The 23,722-nt window shown below is 50.3% G+C and overlaps 9 protein-coding genes across 9 annotated transcripts; 6 read left to right on the top strand and 3 right to left on the bottom strand.

The window, feature by feature from the left end:
* Nucleotides 1-200: 200 nt before the first annotated feature.
* acpA (acyl carrier protein) lies at nt 201-1,364 on the bottom strand. Its single transcript, XM_025624423.1, has 6 exons — nt 1,013-1,364; nt 888-905; nt 718-798; nt 606-654; nt 485-523; nt 201-414 (listed from the first exon to the last, which is right to left on the bottom strand). The coding sequence occupies exons 1-6, from the start codon at nt 1,229-1,231 to the stop codon at nt 407-409; spliced, it is 414 nt and encodes a 137-aa protein (XP_025474413.1). The 5' UTR covers nt 1,232-1,364; the 3' UTR covers nt 201-406.
* A 234-nt stretch (nt 1,365-1,598) lies between these two features.
* Nucleotides 1,599-2,484, top strand: BO87DRAFT_431073 (NuoI/complex I 23 kDa subunit family protein; the record flags this gene model as incomplete). Its single annotated transcript, XM_025627573.1, has 3 exons — nt 1,599-1,876; nt 2,031-2,296; nt 2,354-2,484. 3 exons carry the CDS (start codon nt 1,599-1,601, stop codon nt 2,482-2,484), a joined length of 675 nt encoding a protein of 224 aa, XP_025474412.1.
* Nucleotides 2,485-3,788: 1,304 nt separating this feature from the next.
* On the top strand, nt 3,789-4,308 carry BO87DRAFT_449963 (uncharacterized protein; the record flags this gene model as incomplete). Its single annotated transcript, XM_025628382.1, has 2 exons — nt 3,789-4,013; nt 4,047-4,308. 2 exons carry the CDS (start codon nt 3,789-3,791, stop codon nt 4,233-4,235), a joined length of 414 nt encoding a protein of 137 aa, XP_025474411.1. The 3' UTR covers nt 4,236-4,308.
* A 649-nt stretch (nt 4,309-4,957) lies between these two features.
* On the bottom strand, nt 4,958-7,902 carry BO87DRAFT_391505 (putative 60S ribosome biogenesis protein Rrp14; the record flags this gene model as incomplete). Its single annotated transcript, XM_025624967.1, has 5 exons — nt 4,958-6,460; nt 6,579-6,662; nt 7,010-7,016; nt 7,180-7,290; nt 7,355-7,902. 5 exons carry the CDS (start codon nt 7,900-7,902, stop codon nt 4,958-4,960), a joined length of 2,253 nt encoding a protein of 750 aa, XP_025474410.1.
* A 2,517-nt stretch (nt 7,903-10,419) lies between these two features.
* hel10 (putative high expression lethality protein Hel10) lies at nt 10,420-11,451 on the top strand. The gene is made up of 2 exons (XM_025624422.1): nt 10,420-10,797; nt 10,860-11,451. Exons 1-2 carry the CDS (start codon nt 10,499-10,501, stop codon nt 11,152-11,154), a joined length of 594 nt encoding a protein of 197 aa, XP_025474409.1. The 5' UTR covers nt 10,420-10,498; the 3' UTR covers nt 11,155-11,451.
* Nucleotides 11,452-12,922: 1,471 nt separating this feature from the next.
* Nucleotides 12,923-14,507, top strand: BO87DRAFT_345849 (mitochondrial 37S ribosomal protein uS2m). Its single transcript, XM_025620878.1, has 3 exons — nt 12,923-12,997; nt 13,067-13,264; nt 13,340-14,507. Exons 1-3 carry the CDS (start codon nt 12,970-12,972, stop codon nt 14,236-14,238), a joined length of 1,125 nt encoding a protein of 374 aa, XP_025474408.1. The 5' UTR covers nt 12,923-12,969; the 3' UTR covers nt 14,239-14,507.
* A 179-nt stretch (nt 14,508-14,686) lies between these two features.
* Nucleotides 14,687-17,230, bottom strand: BO87DRAFT_410936 (putative alpha-glucosidase; the record flags this gene model as incomplete). The annotated part of the gene is made up of 1 exon (XM_025626385.1): nt 14,687-17,230. One exon carries the CDS (start codon nt 17,228-17,230, stop codon nt 14,687-14,689), a length of 2,544 nt encoding a protein of 847 aa, XP_025474407.1.
* A 350-nt stretch (nt 17,231-17,580) lies between these two features.
* On the top strand, nt 17,581-20,397 carry BO87DRAFT_420052 (putative MFS transporter). Its single transcript, XM_025626984.1, has 12 exons — nt 17,581-18,597; nt 18,659-18,756; nt 18,816-18,878; nt 18,927-18,979; nt 19,036-19,107; nt 19,162-19,275; nt 19,328-19,595; nt 19,643-19,664; nt 19,713-19,810; nt 19,864-19,928; nt 19,989-20,024; nt 20,074-20,397. The coding sequence occupies exons 1-12, from the start codon at nt 18,075-18,077 to the stop codon at nt 20,285-20,287; spliced, it is 1,626 nt and encodes a 541-aa protein (XP_025474406.1). The 5' UTR covers nt 17,581-18,074; the 3' UTR covers nt 20,288-20,397.
* Nucleotides 20,398-20,725: 328 nt separating this feature from the next.
* BO87DRAFT_401836 (putative C6 transcription factor) lies at nt 20,726-23,650 on the top strand (the record flags this gene model as incomplete). The annotated part of the gene is made up of 14 exons (XM_025625638.1): nt 20,726-20,788; nt 21,021-21,052; nt 21,105-21,164; nt 21,244-21,429; nt 21,475-21,636; nt 21,694-21,709; nt 21,764-21,875; nt 21,928-22,261; nt 22,315-22,438; nt 22,491-22,506; nt 22,558-22,657; nt 22,716-22,735; nt 22,795-22,918; nt 22,990-23,650. The coding sequence occupies 14 exons, from the start codon at nt 20,726-20,728 to the stop codon at nt 23,648-23,650; spliced, it is 2,010 nt and encodes a 669-aa protein (XP_025474405.1).
* Between the last annotated feature and the right edge of the window lie 72 nt (nt 23,651-23,722).

The raw sequence follows: 23,722 nt of genomic DNA, 5'->3' as shown, positions 1-23,722 counted from the left end.
GTTGATTGCTCCTGAATCGGTAGCCTCCACGTCATCCCACGGAACCGCATATCAGATTCGTTCCGACCTGAACACCGCGTGCAATTCCAAGCTTAATTCAACGCTATCAGTTCCCTCAGCATTGATTCCCCAGCAAATGAAGTTACTTCTTCAACAACACTCAATAATAAAGAGAGAACATGTTTCATACGAAAAGACCAGCCAAAATCAGTCAAAACTGCATTGAAGATGATATACACGATATAATAGAGTGAAAGAGCACAGGCATGTATCAGCATACAGAGTAGCGTGACCGACTCCGGGTACCTCCACTATGGCAAGTCCCATGTAGATGCACGCCAGAAGTCCCTTTCCTTTCTATTCTAAATCCCCCAATCCACTCCGAGTCCTCGCATTACGTTCATATTTAGTGAGCTAGCAGAGTAGTCAGTACCAAATCCCCGCAAGTCATGTTCAATTGCACATAAAAGGATGTTGGACTTACCATCGGGCTGACCAAGGATGTACTCAACAGCCTTGTCAACTATAGCAGAAGGGATGGTCAGTATATGTTCTCTGGCGTCGCAATACCCTGTAAGGGCATCTCATCCCAAAGCTGCACTTACCGCTGTGGATGGAGTCGGCCTCCTTGTCGGGGATCTCAATGCTGAATTCCTATAGACATCCCTATCAGTATACAACGTCAAGTATAAACCAGGGCATATGCGGTATCCATACCTCCTCAATGGCCATGACGACCTCAACGGTATCCAAGCTGTCCAGACCGAGGTCGTTCGCGAAGTGAGAGGCACCGTTGATCTGTTGAATCGCGACCGTTAAGCTATGATTCTTTACCCGCGGGAAATCCCGGCCAATGACATCAGGCGTCATCGGGTATCAAAACTAACCTTGCTAGCATCGGAGACCTGTAATAATTCCAGCCTGTCAGTCACTGTGCTTGTTTTATATTTCTTGATAGCTTGCAATTCCTCGCCTTGAGGGAGCAGCTAAAAACGCGCAATTCCGGACGCACCTTGTCAAAGTTCTTCAGAAGGTTGACTATCCGACCCTCAACCTCATCCTTGTTGAGACCGGCGGGAGCGGAGTAGAGTCTGACACCCTGGTAGGCAAAGCGAGGGGCGAATTGGGCCGGACGAGCAACAGGAGAGCTACGGATCTGGAAGGGAGCCGGAGTCTTGACGGCACGAGGGACGGAGGCCCTGAGGGAGCGGACGACAGCGGAGCGGAACATGATGGCAGGAAGGTGAAGCTGAAAGAAAAGGCTAAAAAGGGCCTGAATAAGAAGAAGAGGTGGAGTGGGGGGGGAGAATGAGGAGGAGAAGGTAGTGATGGAATGGGGAAAGATTGGGGGAAATGAAGCGATGGATGATGAACGGGTTTGGATTCTGTTGCGGCTCGGAGGAAGCAAAATCCTGGCGGCGGGCCAATCACGGGGCGGCAGAAAGCCATGACCTAAGCAGGCCGGCGACCCAAGCAGAACTTCGTCGACTTCCACCTCCAACCGCTTCTGGTTCGAATTGCTGCTGTTCCCCCCCCTCTGTCAATTGACCTCTCCCCTCGTCATCCCCGCTCTTTCGCGCGCTTCTTCGACTTCCGCGATGGCCGCCCCCAAGTCCGTCGCCAGGCTCGTCGCCTACTCTCGTCCTACAGCCTTCCCTCTCCGGTCTTCGCCCTTGGGATCCATCGCAAACTTCTCTTCCTCGGTGAACCGGGCAGCTACGCCAGCTGGTCCCCCCCAACCGGGCTTCCGTCTGCCCCCTCCGAAGAGATGGGACGAAGGCACTGAGTCTTCTCTCGACAAGGCCGGAAAGTACTTCCTTATGGCTGAGTTGTTGCGCGGCATGTACGTCGTGCTGGAGCAGTTCTTCAGACCTCCGTAAGTCGTCCCATCCAGCTTCGTCAGGTCTGCCTCGGTGCATATCATCATCAGAACTTCTCGTGGACCTTCTAAGCCTGTCTATTGCTTTTCATTATCTTGGGGAGGATCGTTCTGTCTCAATGGATCTGCGGCTGATACGCTGGTCGTTTAGTTACACCATCTTCTACCCCTTCGAGAAGGGTCCCATCTCCCCCCGTTTCCGTGGCGAGCACGCTCTGCGTCGCTACCCCACCGGTGAAGAGCGCTGCATTGCCTGCAAGCTCTGCGAGGCCATCTGCCCGGCCCAGGCTATCACCATCGAGGCTGAGGAGCGTGAGGATGGAAGCCGTCGCACGACGCGTTACGATATCGACATGACCAAGTGCATCTACTGCGGTTACTGCCAGGAGAGTTGCCCTGTCGACGCTATTGTTGAGAGTGAGTAACCAGTAAAATTATGTAGGACGTGAGTCGTTTACTGACAATGTCGCGTAGCTTCCAACGCCGAATATGCCACCGAGACCCGTGAAGAGCTGCTGTACAACAAGGAGAAGCTTCTCGCCAACGGTGACAAGTGGGAGCCCGAAATTGCTGCTGCTATCAGAGCCGATGCTCCTTACCGCTAAGCGGCACCTGTATTTGCCAATGATGACACCGGACACGGTGTCCATGTGACACTCCCCTTGAAAGAGATGCGAGAAAAACATGATATTAGAAGAGTCTTTCCGACCTAGAAAGCCTGGCTTGTAGCCACTCCCAATTACCCCCCACGCTGTACATATCTCACGCCCACCCCCCTTCGCCTCCCTGATTACCTTCTGTACTAGTCGGGTCTACCGGAATTGATCAGATCGGCCACTCGATTCCGGGTCTGGTTTTGTCTTTGATGTTGAAGGAAATCCTGCATGTTGTGTTGTTTTTTTTTACTCTTGTTTGTCTAGGGATCCAATCAAAGAATTTTTCCTTTGTTATGTGCTAAAATAGTGCTTAAACAACGACCTATCAGTGCAGCAACCATGCTCAACTATCAGCTATGGTATCACATAGCAATACACTGGTCTGCCATACTCTTCCGTCACTCATTCACAGCCCAACCAAGCACGCAATGTCCTCAACACTGCGGCACTCAGCTAGCAATTTCTCTCAACCCATCACCCGCCTATTGCTATTACCTACTCCTATCAATCGAAATCATCGGATATAACCCTACCCTTTCATGCAGACCCACCCATACCCAGCTACATAGAACATAACCACCCCTATTTCCGATAAGCTATAGTGGATAAACCCATCTCGACCGACACGATACTTTCACAGTATACATAACACCTACACCGCAACTCTGCCTCCATATCTCCAACAAGAGCCTAGACCATCCACGAAAGCATACGATCCATACAAGCACCTGAATAGACAGTCGCTACACCACAGACCTCCCACGGAACTACCACACATCTCTCCCACAAAACAAAAGGAAACTGCCATTATCTTCTCCCTCAATCTCTGGTAGCGACGAGAACGTCCCGTCCCGTAGTCTGTAACAAAGCAACAGAGCTAGTAGACTAGGTTAAGGTTAGTGTTGGGAGTTTCTTTGTGCAGTAGCAGGTTGACACGTTCCAGTACTGGTAGATGAATGTAGGAAAATGCCTTGACACAGCCCTTATGCCCATACTGTGATACGCTCCAGAGCTATTAGGCATATCTGTAGACCCTTCTAGACTTCTATATGCCCCATCCCCTCCTGCATATGGGTAAGATATTCGCTCACGGCATATCCCAAACATCTACAAGACTCATGAACTTCGATGTAACAGCATAGCTATATAAGCCCTTCCATCACGAGATGGCCCCTGTTACAATGAAAGAATCACCATCCCATCCTATCCAACCCAGCCCAACCCAGCCCTCATCCCCTAACTACCCCATCGATATGACTACCACCACCACCACCCTCTCCCTCCTCGTCTTCCACGGCTCCCCCCTCGACTTCATCAAATACCGCCACGCCGTGCTCCTCCTCACCACATACCCCGACAACCAACAAAGCATGTTCCACATCACGGGGCCCCCCGGCGAATTCAAATTCGTTGAGGTAACCGGGGCGAATCCCACGCAGAGCGCGAAACTAGAGCGGAATATCCCCGTCGTAACGACGGTAAGTAGTGATAATTCTACTATCTCTAGGAAGATAGTCAGGGATGCGTGCGCTAGGGTTAAAGTGCGGAATGATCTCCCCGGGTGGAATTGTCAGAATTGGGTGGGTGAGGCATTGTCGGAGTTGGTCAAGATTGGGTGTTGTACGGAGGTGCAGAGGGGGTTGGCTGTTGATGGGATGGTGGATGCGTGTTTGGAGGCGAGGGATGAGAGGTTTGCTTGATTTCTTTCTTTCATTTTTTTCATATATTGGGGAGGGGTTTGAGGTTGAGGTGGAGAAGGGGGTAAAAGTTTTGATGATGACAGATTGATAGATGGTGGTGATAGATGATAGATAATGGATGAGTGATGATGATGATTGATGATGGGTAACTCTTTCGGGTTCATGACTTATGAGGTATGACTTGGACTGAGTTACGACATAGACAAAAGTTTGCTGGCAGACAATTCTAATGAAGATGATGACTATTGGTATGCATGGTTAGCTAAAGTCTCTTTATAGAGTCTCTCTCTTAGCTACTGTGCTGCGAACTGCATTGTGCATACTCAATCAAATTCGTACATGAATGTAATAGTTGTGCAAGCTCAGCTGGCATAAAAAACAACAAACAAAGACAAAAAATGCTTCGTGAGATTCGGTATATATGCACAAAATGAACAGAGAACCTCCAGAGTTTAAACTCCCCAAACACCGTTTCTCCAATGCCCGCACTCCCTTCAACTTTTTGGTCTCGAGCTTTCTTTTGCTCAATCTGTAGCATGTTTCTGCTCCTCTCTGAGTTTTCCCTTTTGTTCTTCCTTTTTCCCTTTGGTTTGTTTTGTTTTTGAATATTCCGGCCCCCATTCTTCTGTGCGTGTATGTACACATGATCAGAGATTGCAGCTTGGTATTACACTTTGGACGGGTCTCCACTTCTTCTTCCAACACAGCAGCACAATGTTTGCTTATTTCTTGCCTCCAGACTTGGCCTTGAAGCTGCCCTCAAAGCCCGGTCTGGACTTCTTCTTACCTCCTCCAGCCTGCTTCTTCTTGCCGCCTCCCTTGTTGCCCTTCTCCTCTCGGCGCTTCCGGAGGTTCTCTTCACGCTTCTGCTGCTTCATGTCCTTGCCCTTCTTCACGGCTTCCAGACGCTCCTTCCATTCGCGCTCAGACTTCTTCTTCGCCGATTCCTTGCGCTTAAGCGCCTTCTTCAGCAATGATGTGTCGTCACGGACCCGTTCACCATGTGCCCGCTTCTTCGCGTTAAGCCACAGGTCCTTCTCCTCAATGTCAGCCCGCTTCTGCTCGTCCATAGCGGCGAGCTTGGCCTTCTTCGCTTCAACAGCCTTCAGGGCTGCGGCAGGGTCTTTAGGACCGTGGCTCTTAGGTTGTTCCCGGACTCCGGAAAGAGTGGGGTCGGCGTGTTGGCCATCTGCGAAGACAACGCGGCCAAAAGCGTAGTTGTTGTTCGAGCCGACGGAATCAGCGGGTGAGCGCGGGGAGGCGAGAAGGGATCCCGAGCCACCAGGAGAAAAGCGGCGGACCATGGCTTCATCCTTCAGCCGTTGCTCCTCTTCTCTAGCCTTTTGGCGCAGCTCCTTCTTGTGCGCTTTGCGTTGCTCGGCTTTTTGGCGGCGAGCTTCGATTAGCTCTTGACGGTTTCTAGCGGGCTTTCCGTTGAGCCCGTCGGCATGTCGGGCTGCGCGAAGTTCATCGAGCCGCTTCTGTAACCGTTGCTTGAGCTCATCGGGGGTAGGCTTGAGAGGCTTAGGTTCGGAGGTGGAGGATTTGGAGGCTTCGGTGGGGGGAACAATGGAGGATATGGAAGAGCTGCCCGATTGGGGATTGGAAGCATCGAACCCAGGGGAGTTGGGGGTGGACGCAGAAGAGGATGGTTGTTCTTCTTGTTCGGCGTTGAACTCGAGCGAGAGACCTTCGGCGGGGACGCCATCCGCAATTTCACTGTCATCACTATCGCTGTCCTCTTGTTCTTGTTTTTGTTCCTTGGTCTTGTTGGCGGGGGTCGACTCGGATTTTTGCACAGCAGGTGTTTCGGTCTCTTCGGGCTGCTCGGCTACCTTGACCTTCCTAGCGGCTTCCTTGGCCTTCTTCTTCTCCTTCTGAGCAGCTTTCTTCTGGGCCTTCTTTTCCTCCTTCAACTTCTTGCGCGCTTCTGCCTCTTCGGCCGACTTGGCGGATGTGCGCTCCGCATCAGCCGAGTCTTCGGCCTGCTTTTGCTTCTTTGAGTTGGCATCTCCTCTCTTCAATCCTTCCTTGGGCTTTTCGGAGCCGAGTTCACCGTTATCAGAAGAGTCGTCTTCTTCCCCATTCCCTTCCTCGTCACGTTTACGCTTGCGTGCATTCTCGTCCATCACATCCTTGGCTGACTTGGCGGAATCGGGGTCCAACTTCGCCCGCTTGGCTTCACGGGCCTGCTCCTTAGTCTGCTTCTTGCGCTGCCATTGATCCTATTTTCAGGAACCACTGGTCAGCTGTGTCTTAAGCGCGACGCTAATTGAGACGAGGGGAGAAAAGGAAGGGCAGGAGGAAATTTTGCAGCAAGGAAAGATTGGACAAGTCACATACACTGCCATCTTCGCCGTAATAAAATTTCGCCGGGATCAGCGACAGTAAACCGTCGAAGGCCTGAGCATGGCTTCGCAGGCGTTCCTGATGAAGAAAAAATAGAGGAGGTCAACCTCGTGATCGGGCATAATGCAATGCACGGAACAACACACCTCGATATCATCCATCCTTCAAGAAACAGAGTGACCGCAGACCTTCCAAGGGATCCAAGCCGTTGAACCAGTAATATACTGAGGTTGATGAGAAATTTGGGCAACGCTCGGTCGAACGTAGTGAAGGCCGCGATACGTCGAAAAAATTGGGTGGGCAGGTTGAAATCTTGGCGCTCTGTCTCCGCTCGGCTGTTCACCGCCCGCGCACACAGACTGTTGTTCGGATTAACGTTTGACCTTGTGCAGGAGCAACTGGTCAATGAGATTACAGCTACGTACTATATAACTACGAGTCTGTTCATAACCCACTCATCATTATACAGCTACGATAAGTCGATGCACAACAGACTTGAATTTATCCATACCATTCAGAAAGTCATCAACTTCATTAAAAATCCCACACAATATAGACAGTGGGTTTCATCAGGTACCAGCCCATGATGATTTACTCTTGCACCTTCAGTAGTGCTGGCACTGGCACATCCAATTCCGGACATTCTTCGCTTTGAATCTCAGTGATATTGTCATAAGGAAATGGAATCGTCCAGATCAAATCGAACCTAGATAGGAAACCCATTCATTAGTAATTCATCTAGTCTATGACCAAACCCTCTAATAACTTACCGATCATCAGGATATTCAGGAGGGTCCGCATATCCCAGCTCCTGGACAATCTGCCTCATCTTCCCATGGCGCCAGGAGATCAGAATGTTTCCTGTTCCCTTGAACTCTTTGATCCGTTTCGCCACACACTTAACGTGATTGCGCTTGCAGGATGTATCAACGGAGAGGCCAAGGTCCTGTGCGACGGGGAGGACGGTCTCATAGGAACGCCTATGCTGGCCTCCTGAGCAGTCACCAACATAAACATTAGCTTGTTCGGCCTGAAAGTAGGAATAACCGCCTGAAATGCGCCATGTCTTACGCTTATTGAGCTTGGGCGCCATCACATGGCCTATTCCATAAGGTGACCCCACGCCGAATACCTCCCGGAGGCACTCGGCGCGTTTGAAGCCATCGGCATTTAGTCCACTGTCCCCGGGATCTGGGGGTTTTTCCCCATGACGGATGAGATACACTGTCGGAGGGTTGGGGTTGGGCGTAGATGTTGGGGATGCGTATAAGATGGTAGAAAGGCATAAGGGGGATAGTAGAATGAGTCCGGATTTCATTTTGTGTGTAAGGCCCAGCTGATGCACTATATATATTCGACAATATTTGCTGGGGTTTCAGACGTAAGGTCAACACATCGACAACTAGTACTTATAGGTCAGGAGTCCTTTGATGAATGATCTCGAAGTCGAAAGACCGTAGAAAGCTCCCTCATTTTTTTCTGCATTCCAGGGAAGGAACGCTACGCACTATTAAAAACAGAAGCAAATACGCAGTGGCACCCCCTGCCACCTACAGGCGTGGATCTACAATTGTCGCACACCATGATTGCAAACCCAACTATGAGCGAATCTACAGGATGATCCATGTGTTCATCGTAGTCAAAGAATAATTTCGGTGACGGTCGCAAGTGGGTGCTGATTATAGTTGAAACATGCTTCCCTCGCCCCCTCCATAGTATACTACTAACTTACTGATGCCGCAGTTGTCGGTCAGGCGAGCTATCCACCACGAGAGGCACCGCGTAAAGTATAACCTTAAAGGCGACCAATCTGTTTGCTTCCACCAGCTGGTCGCTGGAGTCAGATGATGATCTGTCTAGACTAGTTCTTGGGAGTTTGGGGGGCACTTTTTGAGAGTACCTTGCGAATACTTGAGATGTGTATCGATCGAGGAATGAAATGAATTATGTGGTGCCGCGTGGGCAGGCTGAGTGTAGGAAGCTTGAGATGTGCAACATGGTAGTGCGGTTAACCTTGCATTTTGCGTATGCTGGGGAGATGGTTGTACTGCGTTGGTTGTAAGGGGTTTGGAGAATCTTGGTATGATAAGGTTTGATAAAGATGGGTAAGTGGTTGCTTATTGCTGGGTTGGTGTTGTAAGGCTGTAAGCACTGTATAGTGGTTGATTATGGCCCCGCGTCTTTATACATAAAGGAAGGCACTTGGGTCCGTGGATCATTCCATCGTGATCGTGATTCTACGAGGGATGACCAAGCATGGTATTTGCAGATTGTCCAGCTTATTATTCAGCCTTCTGCCATATTTTAGAAATTATTTGCTGCCTACAGTTGACATCATGCTTCAAGGTGGAATCGACCTTCAGCTCTGACATCCCGCCCGATGCTAGGCAGAGCAACAACAGCCGCCATACACAAGGAAGGGTGTGCGCCCTGAACTAATCTCGGCGCAGCACACCCGAGGATTCTAGAATGACATTCGACAAGGCTAACTCGGCCACCTGTGATCTACAAGATATCTAGACTACCTAAAACCGGGCACATCATCTCTCTATCTGCGTATCTGATCTGATCAACTGCCCAGTGGTGCCCCATAGCCCCGAGGCCCGGATCGTTGCAAGTTTCAACCCGCCAAGGGTCCAAGAGAAGCGAAACCCAGTAAAACTGCCTGGAACCAAAGACGAGTGATCCACTCAGAGACCAGATTCACTCCGGATCCCTCCACTGCTCGTACGTGTTCGCAACACTAGGCGGACGGAATTCTGCACTAATAGTGTAATAATGTGTCTGCCTGCTAATGCCGGTCGTTTTCGGACCCCAATGAGGAACAACCCTACTTACTTGGGTAAGTTGTACGTAGAGTACCCGGCAAACACGGAGATGTGCTATTCCGATGATCCGGCATTTCCAGGGAAGGGATTATGGGGGCTTATTTCGGTAAAAACTCCAGCAGATGGTTGCGATGTTGAGTCTGCCCAATAGGGTGGTGACTGGATGGTACTGGTACTATACAGTATCGGCATCGCGGCATCAGTACGTAGTAAGTACTATTTATGGATTCGCACAGCCATACTTAAGTAAATGTGCGCACGCAGTTGACTATTTTATGCAATATGCAACAATGGTTGCTAAGCCACTGGGCGGCTGTGTGAGAGCCACATGTGAGCTCGGTATGATGTGTAATATTATACCATGGTAACGTCACCGATGTACCCGCGCTAACTCCGAGGCCGAAAATTCCAGTCGCGGCTAGCTCTGGCGCTTACTATGGGGGTGAAGGGAAAGTAAGGGGCCGGATGTGTAATGCGCTGCGTATCGAAGTAATTGCATAATGACAGGCATGATCAATCTATAGACGCCCGTTGGAATTTGCCACTGTCAGGCAAAGCAAAAGAAAAGGAAAAGTACCTGATCCCCAGGTTGGCGGGGAGCAATTCCGAAAGAAGACCAGATCAACACCCGCCCTGCGCCCAAGATGAACACATGGCACAGCCACCCCGCGCTGCATGGTGGCGGGCGATCTAGTGATTCCGTACGGCATCAGCCTCAACGAACAGCCACAATAGAAGTCGTAATCTCACTTCAAACCGGGTTAATTTCTGACCGGGGGCTGTGACTGAACAGCGTAATTACTTGTTCCCGTGTTTTCTCAGCTGGCGCTGGGCTCTTGGCGTAGCGGGGGCATCATTGAATCTTGGTGGGGCTCAGCTTCTGGGCGAGTCAGCACTGCGCCTGCTCAGCCCTGCAGTGCCAGATCACCTTATCCAGTGGCCAAATATCCCACTATAAAAGGCCTGGGAACCCCTCGTTTTGTCTTACCTTCCATCATCTTACTAAATCCACTCCACTTCCTTCTTCTATCAACCTTACCTATCTATCAATCAACTACCTCTACAACTCCAATCCACATCATCACCATGTCTGGCTACGACGGATACAACAACCAGGGCTACTACGGCCACCAGCAGGGTGGTTACAACCAGGGCGGCTACGGCCAAGGTGGATACGGTCAGCAGGGCGGATACCCTCAGCAGCAAGGATATGGCCAGCAGGGTGGCTATGACCAGTACAGCCAGCACCAGCACCAGCAGCACGGCGGCCAGGGTGGTGCCTCTAGCGACTACTACGGCGGTGGTGGACAGCCCCAGTATGGTGAGGGCCAGTACGGCCAGCAGCACCAGGGTGGTCAGCAGTACGGCCAGGACCAGCGTGGCGAGTATGTTATACACTATAGTACCTTGATATTCATGAGCTCTAGCTAACATTGTTTATCTTTAGGTACAACCAGGGTGCCCCCGGCGGAGCCCAGGAGGGTGAGCGTGGCCTCGGTGGTGCCATTGCCGGTGGTCTTGCGGGCGGATTTGCCGGTCACAAGGCCGATCACGGAATCCTCGGAACCATCGGTGGAGCCATCATGGGAAGCATCGCCGAGGATGCCATCAAGAAGCACAAGCACAAGGACGAGCAGCAGCAGGAATACCAGAGCAGCTATGGTGGTTACCCCCCTCAGGGTGGCCAGTCCCACGGTGGCGGTGGCATGATGGACCAGCTTGGTGGCTTCTTCAAGCGATAGACGGTTCTCCTTCTCTCCTAAACCGATTGCTTTCTTCCTGTTTATTCTTACGAATTCCCTTGCGACTACCGTGAATGACTGAAATTTCGACTTTTGCTTCGTTCGGCCGGCCGGGTTTTGGATGAAGAATTATTGAATCGCTTTTTCTACATTTTCTTCTCATTGCTATTACTGAGATCGCTTTGCTTGTTACACATACCCGGCGCGGATGAAATTCTTAATCTTGATACCAACGCTGTATTCCAGTCTACATAGCTCTTCTGTGGTTACGTTACGAAGAATCATACAGTCTTTGGCCTCATTTACATTTGCTCCTGAGCAGTCATTTTGACAGCTGTAGAACTGTAAATTCCCACGTAGCTCCAATCCTTGGAGAGAAAATCGCGATCCGACCATCCTCCCACCACCCACCACTTGACCGATCTTCACGCATTTGAGTTCGCCCCATGATGTTAACAGGATGAGGGGTTTCAGGTTGGTGGCGGGGAGGAAAAGTCTCGACGACCCGACCCCACCCTTTGCTTTTCTGTCTTGTCTCATGCCGGAAAATAAGTTGAATCGTTGTGAAGGTGATCAGCGAAAGCCAGCTCATCATCAACCAGTAATGTCTGCTGTAATTTATGCTACTACTAACAGTAGGAAGTTTTGGCCCCCTCACAAAGATACCTTCAAGCGGGATACTAGTAGTATTGCCGGTTTAGTATTCGACAAGAAAACAAGGATCCCGCACATTCCAACGGAAAAGAAAAAATGCCTCTTTACATTTCTTCTCCAACTATCTAACCCCACGTTACACAATCTAGAGGGCATAAAGAAATAGATCGATGTAACCTCCTCCTCGTCTTGTCTACAATACGATGGTAATCATCTCAAAATGAGAAAAGCACACTTTCCCAAAGCGAATAGTGCGAAACTTCTGCGGCCCAACATGTCCCGGCTTACTTATTCCCCTAACCCGAATTCCCCACCTTGACATCTCGATTACCTCAAACAGATAGATAGATAGATAGAGAGAGAGAGAGATAGACCATCAATGATCGTGGCTGAGACTGAGCGGTTAAAGGGTCGGATGGATCACCCACACACTGCAAGTTGACTTTGACATATGACCTGACAAATAGTTAACATGGACAGGGATTGGTGAGTACGCGTGTCGCTTCATAGGCAATTGTTTGCCTCGTTTTGGGGCGGAGCAGGTTCGGTTTTGTGTATGTATATGATCGTCGCTTTCACTGTGTGTATCGATATGTTGGGTTATGTATTTACCAACCTACCCTACTTTGTACTTACTTGCAGATTGGCATTTGGGCGGTTGACTACCGTGCTGTGTTCTGCATGATGGTCTAGGGGATGTAGTGGTCGATTGGTGGAATCAAGTGACATCCTGCCTACTCGGAGGAGTGTAGTACAAGGTTTGTTATTGGGCTGTTGTGTTTGGTCTCTGCTGTTGAGGGATGGTTTGGCGGTCTGGGCGATATGCGAGTGCTACTGTTGGTTCGTTTGACGTTGTCTCTCGTTGTTAGGAGCTGGTATGTGGTCATGTTTGTGTTTGGCGGTTCTCTGGAACAATAAATCACCGTTCAGGTGGTGTGCTGCAAATACGAAGTAAGCAAGTAGTAGTGTGAGATGGATGCATCGGAATCGCTGGGATCGAGTTGATTTCCCCGACATCTAGAACTGCTTCCGTAAACGGCTTAGCGTATTATTTACCCGCCTCAGGCACCTGTTGTTGCCAAGCCCGACATCAAAAGTTCGAGCGGAAGATTCCCTTGAACCAGCTGCGATAGACCAGAACTCCGGCCAACACAAGACAGTATGATTGTTCGGCAACTTGTGCGGCAAAGTGAGTTTATTCTATGGATTGGAATAATTGATAGGAAATATTGGTGCTGATTCCCCCGTCTTCATTCAGGCCGCCAGCTTCGGGCTCTTCCCCGTCAGTCGCGCATCTTGTCCCGATTCTCTTCCACCGAGACGACTGGCCAGACTCCAGTACAGACAATCGTTGCGGAGCAAGCACCTCAATTAGAGACGCCTGCACCGGCTGTTGCGGTGCCGGAGCCTGGTACATCTGGTGCACAAGAGAGATTGGATCCGAACACGCTCCGCAGTAAGTACCGCAACATCATGGCCGTGAGGCCTGCCGCTGCCTGAAGGGAAAGCTAACACACCCTCTTCTTTTCAGGGATCAAATTCCACAGTCTCGGTAGCGATGTGACCGGCGTCTACCGGCCAGAGAGCCTCCTCAAAAACCCTCCCAAAGCCACCGACGTTACCCTCGAAATGCTCCTCGCCAACCAGACACACCTTGGACACTCGACTTCCCGCTGGAACCCCCAGAACTCGCGCTATATCTTCGGTATCAGGGAGGGAACTCACATCATCTCTCTTGACATCACGGCGGCTTACCTCCGACGTGCGGCCAAGATTGTGGAGGAAGTTGCCTTCCGGGGTGGATTAGTTCTCTTTGCAGGCACGCGAAAGGGTCAGAAGCGTGCGGTGGTCAGAGCCGCGGAACTGGCTCAGGGATATCACATTTTCGAGCGTTGGATCCCTGGTAGTTTGACCAATGGCCAGCAGATCCTGGGCCATTGCGACAAGAAGATCGTGAACGGCTTGGATGAGACGATTGAGGACCTCTGGAAAGAGGAATTGGAAGGTTACCGTGCACTTAAGCCCGACCTTGTTGTTTGCTTGAACCCCGTCGAGAACGTTGTCCTGTTGCACGAGTGTGGTCTCAACAACGTCCCGACTATTGGTATCATCGACACTGACGCCGACCCGACTCGTGTCACATACCCCATCCCTGCCAACGACGACAGTTTGCGTTCCGTGACTCTGATTGCTGGTGTGCTGGGACGGGCAGGAGAAGCGGGTCAGCAGAGAAGATTGGCGCTAGCGCGCAAGGGTGAGTGGACGTATAAACTCATGCAACCACTCCGTCAACAAGTAGAGGAGACGACTCTGGAGACCGCGGAAGGACAGACGCCTGAAGCCTCTCAGGATGTTGTGTCTGAGGAAGTTCCTTCTGAGGGAAGCCCGCTGGACAAGCCTAAGGAAGAGGCTTCCAAGGATGACGAATAGAGTCGAAGTGTTGACTATTGCTCTTATTGATATCTGTCTGTCTACATCTGAACTTTCGGCTGGGATTGTATTGTATAGGACATTGTAAATTTTCCTTTTCTCTGGTGTTATATCATGTATCAACAATGCTATTTGAATTGATCTTCTGGTCTAGTCTCATGGTTTAGGATAGTCTTCCCTTTAGCTGTTTGCACAGTTCATGGCCGACCACGCCTTACGCCTAGGTTGACTGCGTTTCAGTCAGCCTCATCGTCCTATGGGTACTTACGAAAAGGTATTGTTTAATTACAAGTTGTTCATGTGTCACAGCAACCATTGATTCAAAATTCAATCTCTTCTATACTATGTAACGCCACCGACATCTATCATCATGATCCGGGTAAACAATTCCACCACGTATTACCAAAAGCTTCAACAGACTATCTAAACCAACCACAACATCCCCTATCTAGTTCTTCAAGGTATAAACCACCCGTCCCCGAGAATCTTTACCCTTATACTCCACAGTCTTTCCAACATCCGACACAACGCGTCTCTCATCACCATTATGAAGGACGATATCAAGATCTTTCCAAGCAGGAACAAATCCAGACTTCTCATCACGAGAGAATCCAACAATAACCTTCTCCTCCGTGGAGCTATACGTGATAGTATACTCCGAGATGCGCGCCTCGAGCGAGATACCATCATCTTCAAACCAAGTAGTGCTGAACACCTGGCCATGAGAACTACCACGGGGCGGGAAGACTTCGACTCCACGGTAATCATCAATCTCTTTCACAGCCACAGAAGCCGGAGTGTCATCACCAGGAACCCTGGTATGGACTGGCTTTCCGACAGGGATAGCTCCGCCGATTCTGGCCAGAAGGGGAATACTCTTCCTCCATTCGGAGGGGACTTCCACCCATTGTCCGGAGGCGAGGTATTGATAAGGCTCGTTCATGTTCACATACCCAAAGTCGAACTTGTCATTCGCCTTACGGGGAAGATATAACTTGGCAACGTTCACGCCAGGCTCGTAGACACCGCCGACCATGATGGTGTCACCGAACCAGAACTGCTCGTCGCCCGATTTCAGGGCCTTGGTCCATACCTCCGGGTCGGATTCATAGCCCCATCCTACCCAGCGCTGGGGCGGGGACGCCGTCAGATGGCTTTCTAGACCGAGGGAGTAGATGTAAGGGAGGATCTCGTAGCGACGCTTGATGGTATCACGGACGAGAGGGGTGATCTCGGGGTACATCCACGGCTCGATGACGTCTCCGACGGAGCTGTTCCCAGGAGATGTCTTGAAGCAGTTGATGGCGAACCGAGGTGAGTGGATACCCAGTTGGATCCATCTGAGCAATAGCTCAGGAGAGGGCTGAGGTCCTTCGAATCCTCCGATATCGTGACCGCAGCACTGCAGAAGAGAGATACCTGCGCTGAGGGACAGAGCATTCGCTCCCTTCATGCCCTCCCAGCTGGTCACATTGTCTCCGCTCCAGGTGCTGGCGGCGTAGCGCATTGTACCTGCCGTGGCACTGCGAGTCAGGACGAATGGTCTGTGGTTGGGCTCAATGTTGAGCAGAGCGTCATGGGAGGCTTTGCCCATGAGTTCGGTGTGCATAGCACGACCCCATTGTCCGACGGAGTTCTCGACGCCCTTCTTGACGGCCTCGGAGACGGTTGGCTCGTCCAATGCCAACTTCCAGTCGTCGTCTGGGAGCGTGTACTCGTTGTTGTCATTCCACATGGCGTCGATTCCGGCGCGCTTCAGGCTCTGCACGCCGTCATACCACCACTTGAACGCAACAGCGGAGGAAAAGTCGATGTGACATCCGTCACCTCCTGTTGCGCCTCCGGCACTCCACAGTCGCATGTAGCCCGGCTTGTTGCTCGCAGGGTCCTTGAAGAACCCGTTCGAATCAATCAGCTTCTGGAAGTCGGGGTGTGAGGCGAGCAGGAATGGCTTGATATTGGAGAGAAGGCGGATACCCCGACCATGGTATTTGGCAATCCACTCTTCGGGATTGGGGAACCGATATTTGTTCCAGGTGAAGACATTGCGGACCTTAGGCTCTGTTTCAGCGATCGAGTATCCGGAACTCATTTGGTGTGCGGAGCAGGGGATGCCGTGCTCCTCCAGCTTGTCTGCGAACTCCATCAATGCCTCGTGAGCAGGCGGGTCGTCAAGCATGGTGTACTTGTATCCACCTGAGATGTACCCATATGCCCATCTGGGGACAAGGATCGGAAGACCGACAAGCTCTGCGTAGGAGCGCACAACGTCCTTGAGCGTCTTGCCGACGATCAGGTACTGCTCCAATCCGCCGTAGTCTTGACGGTAGACTTTGAAGTGGCCCCAGAGGCCGTCGACCTCCGAGCCGACAGACCAGGTTCCCCTGCCATGTGTTGTCGAAAAGATGGCCACGCATCCATCAGGCGATGCCTTGATCAGTAGAGGAATGTGCTTATATAGAGGGTCGGTGTTGTAAACATCGTATCCGAAGCTGTCGGTGGCTGAGAGCTGGAAATGGCGTCCTGTGAGGTCCATGGGAGCTCGTTTCTCGCCAAGTCCAACGTGAAGGCAATCCCGGTCATGCTCTGTGTAGTGTGCGATGCCGGTGGAGTCTGCGACATAGGAGCGAAGTGGCAGATCGCGATATAAGGGCTTCTCGGTGCCCTTCCATGATAGGGAGACGACTGGGGTGTTGCTCCAGTCAACGGACGCTGTTACGCCTCCCACTTCGATTGTCTTCTGATTCGAACCGCCTGTAGTGGAGACTTGGACTCCATCTAGGTTTGTTGCTGGCTTGGTCACACTGGGGAAGGGAGGGAGAGGGTGGTCTTGCGACGAGAAGGTGACTCTGAATAAGTTCTCGCGAATGGGTTCAAAGGAGAAGTCGAAGGAACGCTCATCGAGGCTCGAGCGAAGATGTACAGAGGAGGAGTCTTGAGCCCCAGATGGAGACTCTTGATAGGTCTTGGGGACGAACTCTTTTTGAGGCATTTTTGTGTGTACTCCCTTGAACAGGGTCAATTGAGTGAATACGAATGAGGATACAACTACAGAACTGGATTCAAGCCAGAATACCGCTCTATTTGAGTGATTCTACATGCCTCTGTCCCACCGGCATTGCGTGAGGAGCAGTGCCGTTGAGGCCCACCAGCGTGGAGCTGTATAGTCGGATTTCGGGGAGTATCTCCGACACGTCTGGCACAAGGCACTACTTTGTCTTAGTCCTACAGGGTTTGAACTTTCCCCCACACTTTGTGCTCCCCCGCGTCCCCGTGACCCACACCCAAGCGAAGCTGGAGATACTTTCTGTACTCGGTCCTTCGCTTTTCGTGCCCGAAATCCGAAGCTACACGCTATTCAACGTCAAGTATCTCCCCACTCCCATGAATTCACCTGCACGGTGATGGCACAACTGCAATTCATTGGACATCGCATCGGATAATGTCCGACGGCTTCCATGTCATGTTATCCCGTGGTGTGTTGCCGGGATGGAACGACTACCTCGACGCTAATCTTGTCATGGGCGTCGTGACGAGCCATGGCTGAATTGATTCGCTCCCGCGTCGGGTTTGGGCTGCTTCCGTCCGGGGCAGAGGATGAGGCTTTCCCCACGGGGTTGCCCTTTGGAGTGTAGGTGTACGATGAAGGGGGATATGCTATTACCCAGTGCTGTGTGGCTTTTGTCTGGGTTTTATCTTGTCCTTAGGGAATCTTCTCTTCGTTCTGAGTCACTCTTGCTGAAGGTTGAAACGTTTATTTTCCCTACTGGAGAGACGGTCGTCGGGTTAGGGCTATTTCAAGTACAGTTCGACTACAGAAGGACAGACGAGGAACCATGTCCCACAAACAAGGATCAACGCCCGCAGACAAGACACAAGACGAGCATATTGAATCTATCGAGACAGCGCCTCGTCGGGAGCTGCAACATGCAAACGAACCTACTCAGGATACAGCTCTTGACCTCATGAGAGACGCAGGTCATTCAGCCATCCTAACACCCGAGAACAACGCCAAAGTCCTTCGGAAGATCGATCTTAGGCTCCTGCCTATTCTGCTGGGAATCTATTTCCTGCAGCAGGTCGATAAGTCGACTCTCTCATACGCGTCGGTCTTTGGTTTGGTCGAGAAGGCCCATCTACATGGGCAGGAATACTCGTGGCTGGGGGCGGTCGTCTACCTCGTGCAACTCGTTGCTCAGCCGTTCGTCGCCTACATCCTGGTCAAGGTGCCTCTGGGGAAGTTCCTGGCATGTACGACCTTTTGCTGGGGCATTGCCCTGACATGCATGACCCCAGCGAACACTTTCGCGAAGTTGTTGGTTTGTCGGATGTTTCTGGGTCTCTTTGAAGCTGGTATACGTGAGTATTCCCTCTAGCCATAATCGATTGTCTTGTACTAGGGCTGAGGTTGGATGACAAGCGCCGGCATTCATTGCGATCACGCAAATGTGGTATCGACGACGAGAACAGCCCGTCCGGCTTGGTTCATGGTATGCTATGAACGGTGTGGTGAACATGGTGAGTCCTGTCTCCGACCTACTTGTTATGTATCACTGCTGATGGGGACTACAATCTAGTTTGGAAGTCTGATAACCTACGGTCTTGGTCACATTGGATCTTCGGTCTTCGAGCCCTACCAGGTGGGTTATTTTCACCATCATGGAGGCGAGATGCTAACTGTACCACAGATTATCTTCTTGTTTTTCGGGCTCATCACGATTGTTTTCTCTGCCGTTGTATTGTGAGACATGCCATTTCAACAACGAACGTTGCACCTTCCTGACCTTTATATCTTAGTATTCTGACACCCGACTCGCCGATGAAGTCCAAATTTCTTCACGAAGAGGATAAAGTTCTGGCTATTGAAAGGTAACTACTATGCAGTTGTTAAAAAACGCGCCAAATGCTCACAACTGTGGTTAGACTTCGTATGAACCAGCAAGGTATCGAAACGCACGAGTGGAAATGGCAGCATGTGAAAGAAACATGCCTCGACATCAAGTCTTTCTTCTGGTTTGCTTTGATGTTCTCAATCTCGTAAGATACTTTTATTCAAGCATTGAAGCGGAACGTACTGACGATATCACAGAATCCCCAGCGGCGGTATCTCGACCTTCGGGCCATTGATCATCGAAGCATTCGGATTCAACCAATTTGACACAATCCTTTTCAATATACCTTTTGGCGCTGTCCAGCTCATTGCAACTATGGGAGGGGCGTGGATGGCGACTAAGCTCCAGATGAAGGGTCCTGTCATAGCTTTGCTCTGTTTGCCTGCTATTGCGGGATGTGTAATGTTGTTGCAGATTCCGCACGATGGCAATCACAATGGGGCACTGGTTGCAGGATATTACATTGTAAGTTTTATGTTGATGTCTGCAATGTGCTCGCTAATATTCGCTAGATCTCTGTATACCCAGGAATTAGTATGTCTCTATGAATTGCGCAAACGGGCCCAAGCTAACAGACTATAGCACCCTTGATCTACTCATGGTCCGCGGGTAACACAGGAGGCGAAACGAAGAAGAAGCTTGTGAACGGTATTCTACTCGTTGGACAATGTGCTGGTAACGTATGTAAACCCAACCAGTCCGTATAGCAGGGTCAAACACTGACATGAAACAGGTCCTAGGATCGAACCTGTACACTACAACTGAAGCACCGCTATACAGACGTGGTCTGCTCTCCAAGTAAGGCCTGAAAAGAGCCAATATTGGACTATTTACGATACTGATCATGCATACAAACAGCCTTGCCATGTTCTGCGTCCTCATCCTGCTTTGCGCGTAAGTCCTCCAGACCGTAATTTAGCTTCACCTACTCATCTACTCTTAGATTGAACATGGGATACCTCTACTTCCTCAACAAGAAACATGAGAAGAAGCGCGTGAGCATGGGGAAGAGCGCAAAGATCATCGACCACTCCATGCAAGCCGTAGGAGCCGTTCCAATCGACAAGACCGAAGCACCTCAGGAGACGCTTGGCGACGACAATGCGTTCAAGGACTTGACAGACTGGGAGAACGAGAATTTCGTCTATGTATACTAAGAGCGGGCTCTTCACGCCAATGCGGTAAAGAATGATGGAATGTCTTGAGGAATATGCGGGTTATGTTTATAGCGTTCATTTCATGTTATCATGTTTTTCAGTCTATGGAGAGTATCTGTTATTGACAATAGTCAACAACATATTACCAGGTTCTTAGTATAATACTTGAACAAGAAGCAAGACAGCCGGTACTGAAATAAAAACCAACCGCAATCAAACCAAGTTCGTAGTTAGTACCTTCCAATAGCCGACTCGGCAATCCCCCGGCGAGACGGCGTGGGGCCCCGCCTTTTCCTCTCGTGCCATCCCCGTTCAATCTATTTACCCCAATCCAAACCGACTCCTTCTCCCGACGATCAGTGCGCATACCCTGCATTAACTGATGCAGTCTTATCTCTAATCTAGCGCAAGCATCTATACCTACTCGGAAAGTGAATAATGGACTCGGATGAGGAATCCTCCTGCGCGGTATCCGCTCCAGTTGGGAAGAAGCGCATCCCGGTATGCATGCTTGATTTGAGTCCTATGTCTCCTTGCGAGTTACATGAGCTGCTGATGCTACTAGCCCAGCAGCTACCGTTTAGATAAAAGAAGAACTGCTAATATTTGATTAAATGATCTAGAAAGCATGTACTTCTTGTCGGCAGTCGAAAGTACGTCTATCTTTCTTACTGCTGTGACACTGTGTCTTGGGCTTGATTTCATTGTTTTACTAACGTGTTGGGTGGTATAGGTCAAATGCGATGGTAAACGGCCGTGTACGAGGTACGTATATACTATTGAATTCTAAGATGAGTATGCTGATGAAGATGATTAGATGTAAACGTGCAAGGAAACGATGTGTATTCTTTGAGATTCCAAAGGATCCTGCTGTTCTGTATGTACTTTGCTTCTGTATCTCCTCTCTTTTACATCTCAGTGAAGCCGTCGTGTGTTGACGCTGGTACCATATTCAGACGCCTGGAGAACGTCGAAGCAGAAGTACAGCGTCTATGGGAGCAATTAAGCAGTGTGAACGAGCTACTACTACGTCAGTCTACGCAGCAACAGCAGCAGATTGCTGTCACTTCTCCCGCTTCCGCTCATGTCATGTCTGATCCTGGAACGATGCCCACGTTTCTTGCTACGGGAGGAATGGGTGGGCATCATCACCATTGGCGAGGGGCTAGATACCCTATGACCCATAGGGACCATGATGCTGGCGTATTTCAGTACCATACTCCTGGGATGGAGGCTGCTCGGCCTACCAGGTTGCGACGCTCGGGGTTCGATATCAAGGAAGAGCCAGTATTGGATTTTATTAGTAGGGGGATGATGACGGCTGATCAGGCTATGTCGTGCTTTAGGACGTATGTTGCTGTCATGTTTGATGCCTGGTGCCTGGTGTTTGCTAACATGCAGTATAGATTCTTTCAGGGCTGTGTATGTGGTGTCATTCTTGGTTATGATTTTCAAGGCTTATGCACAGGGAATTAGGATAGGTATATCCCGGTATTCGATCCAGATATCGACACGTTCAACTCTGTGCGCGCTCGGAGTAGCATTCTGTTCAATGCTATCTGCACGATTGGCAGTCGAGTTGAGATCAGTACGATTGACACAGTCCAGTCGGATAAGTGACAAGTCGCTGACAATTCCAGGGTCTGGATCTCAGATCCCCGATCTACTTCATGCCGAGCTCAAGAGATCGATAAACGTGATTATTCAGAACAAGAACCTCAATTGCTTGGAATCCGTGCAGGCGTTGCTCATTGTAGCCTGCTACTCTGCTGAGCGGTCCTTGATCCTGTCTTTTGCAACGAGGATGGCGTTGGATTTGGGGCTAGATGAAGCTTTAGAGGAACTGATACAAAGACTGACGATGAAAGAGACCGAAGGGGTTTATGATATGACAGGTGTGGTGGTGGATGATGAAGAGCGTACACTCATGCGCAAATCTAGGACTTGGTTTGGTCTCTTGGTACTTGATCATATGTGAGTATGCAGTACCAGTCAGGTATATGCGCATGCTAAGAAGGCATAAACAGATTCCATGTCGACGGTGGGAAGCCTCCTGGCATCCGGGTGACAGGGAACGCTCATCGATGTCGCATTCTGCTTCGCCATCATACGTCTACTGTCTTGGATCTACGGCTTTTCTCCCAGGTGGAGGTGAGTGTGTCTGTCTTGAAGTTATGACCACCATAGTAACTAATTTGAATAGCTGAACATCATACGTGGTAAGCGCCTTACAATTTAAGATACTGACAGGCTAGATAACAAGATGATAGCAAGAGTAAACGATACCCTAGACGCCAAAGAAACGCTACAAAGATCAGATATCACAGAGTTTGTACACGAAGCCAAGGTAGACCTCGATTTATGGTTCGAGTAAGCAAATCCCTAGCAAGTATCTTCGTCACACAATTCTCAAACTAATCTCAACCAGCGACTGGCTACGCATCATCGGTACCACCACCATATAGCACCATGCCCAAACGATATATCAACCCTACTAATAGAACCAGAAAACTCCCCCTCCGCCACCCAAGAACGCCCCTTCCTCCTCGCCGCCCTACGAGTTCAAAAATGCTGGGCCGAGCTAATTCTGCACTGCAAAGCGCTTCGCTCCATGGGCGTTGGAAACGTCGCGTACATACTAACCTTCCCCCCAAAACCCTAACTCAAACCATATCTACCTACTAACCCATATGCCGACGTAGAGAAATGTCCCCAATCGAACAAACCATCCTCCTAACCGCCAAATCCAGCGCCCGAAAACATCTCCGCCTGATCAGTCTCGAACCCGACTTCTACCTCGCCAAACTCAAATACGCCATGGATTTCGTCTGGGCCAAGTGCGCCTTCTGCTTCCTCTTACTCCTAAAGTTATCTCGCCTCGTCCCCGAACAGAAAGAAGAGCACACGGAACTTCTAGATCATGGAAATAGACTCCTTGATGAGCTAACTAGGACGAACGGGGAATCGGCCCCAACGGCAGCAACGGCGACAACAACAACAACAACAACAACAACAACAACAACAACAACAACAACAACAGGGATAGGGAATAACAATAATATCTATATGCAGATATTGCGATTGAGTATTGAGAAATATAGTCGTGTGTTGCAGGAAAGGGAGGTTAATGGTGCCTCGATTGAGGAGGCAGGAGAAATGAGTAGTGGAGAGGAGGGAGAGAATACCAATCAGCCGGGCACCAATGCGATGACGCCATTTTGGGAGTTATTTGATGCGCAGGCCGATTTACAGAGTTTTGTACCTGAGCAGTTTGTTCGGGAGTGGGATTTTCCGGGCTTGGATTTGTTTTATTTTCCTACGGCGTGGCAGGATTTCTTTGGGGATTTTTCGTTGGCGGTTTGATTTCGATACCTTTGTGGGTGGTTGGTTGTGGGATTGGATGGTCATACTGATTGAGTATGTGTGTATGTGGAC

This window comes from Aspergillus neoniger (assembly GCF_003184625.1).
Source record: "Aspergillus neoniger CBS 115656 unplaced genomic scaffold BO87scaffold_57, whole genome shotgun sequence".
Lineage (NCBI taxonomy): Eukaryota > Fungi > Ascomycota > Eurotiomycetes > Eurotiales > Aspergillaceae > Aspergillus > Aspergillus neoniger.
The sequence above is the reverse complement of the archived record's forward strand: the minus strand, read 5'-3'. Positions and strand labels throughout refer to the sequence as shown.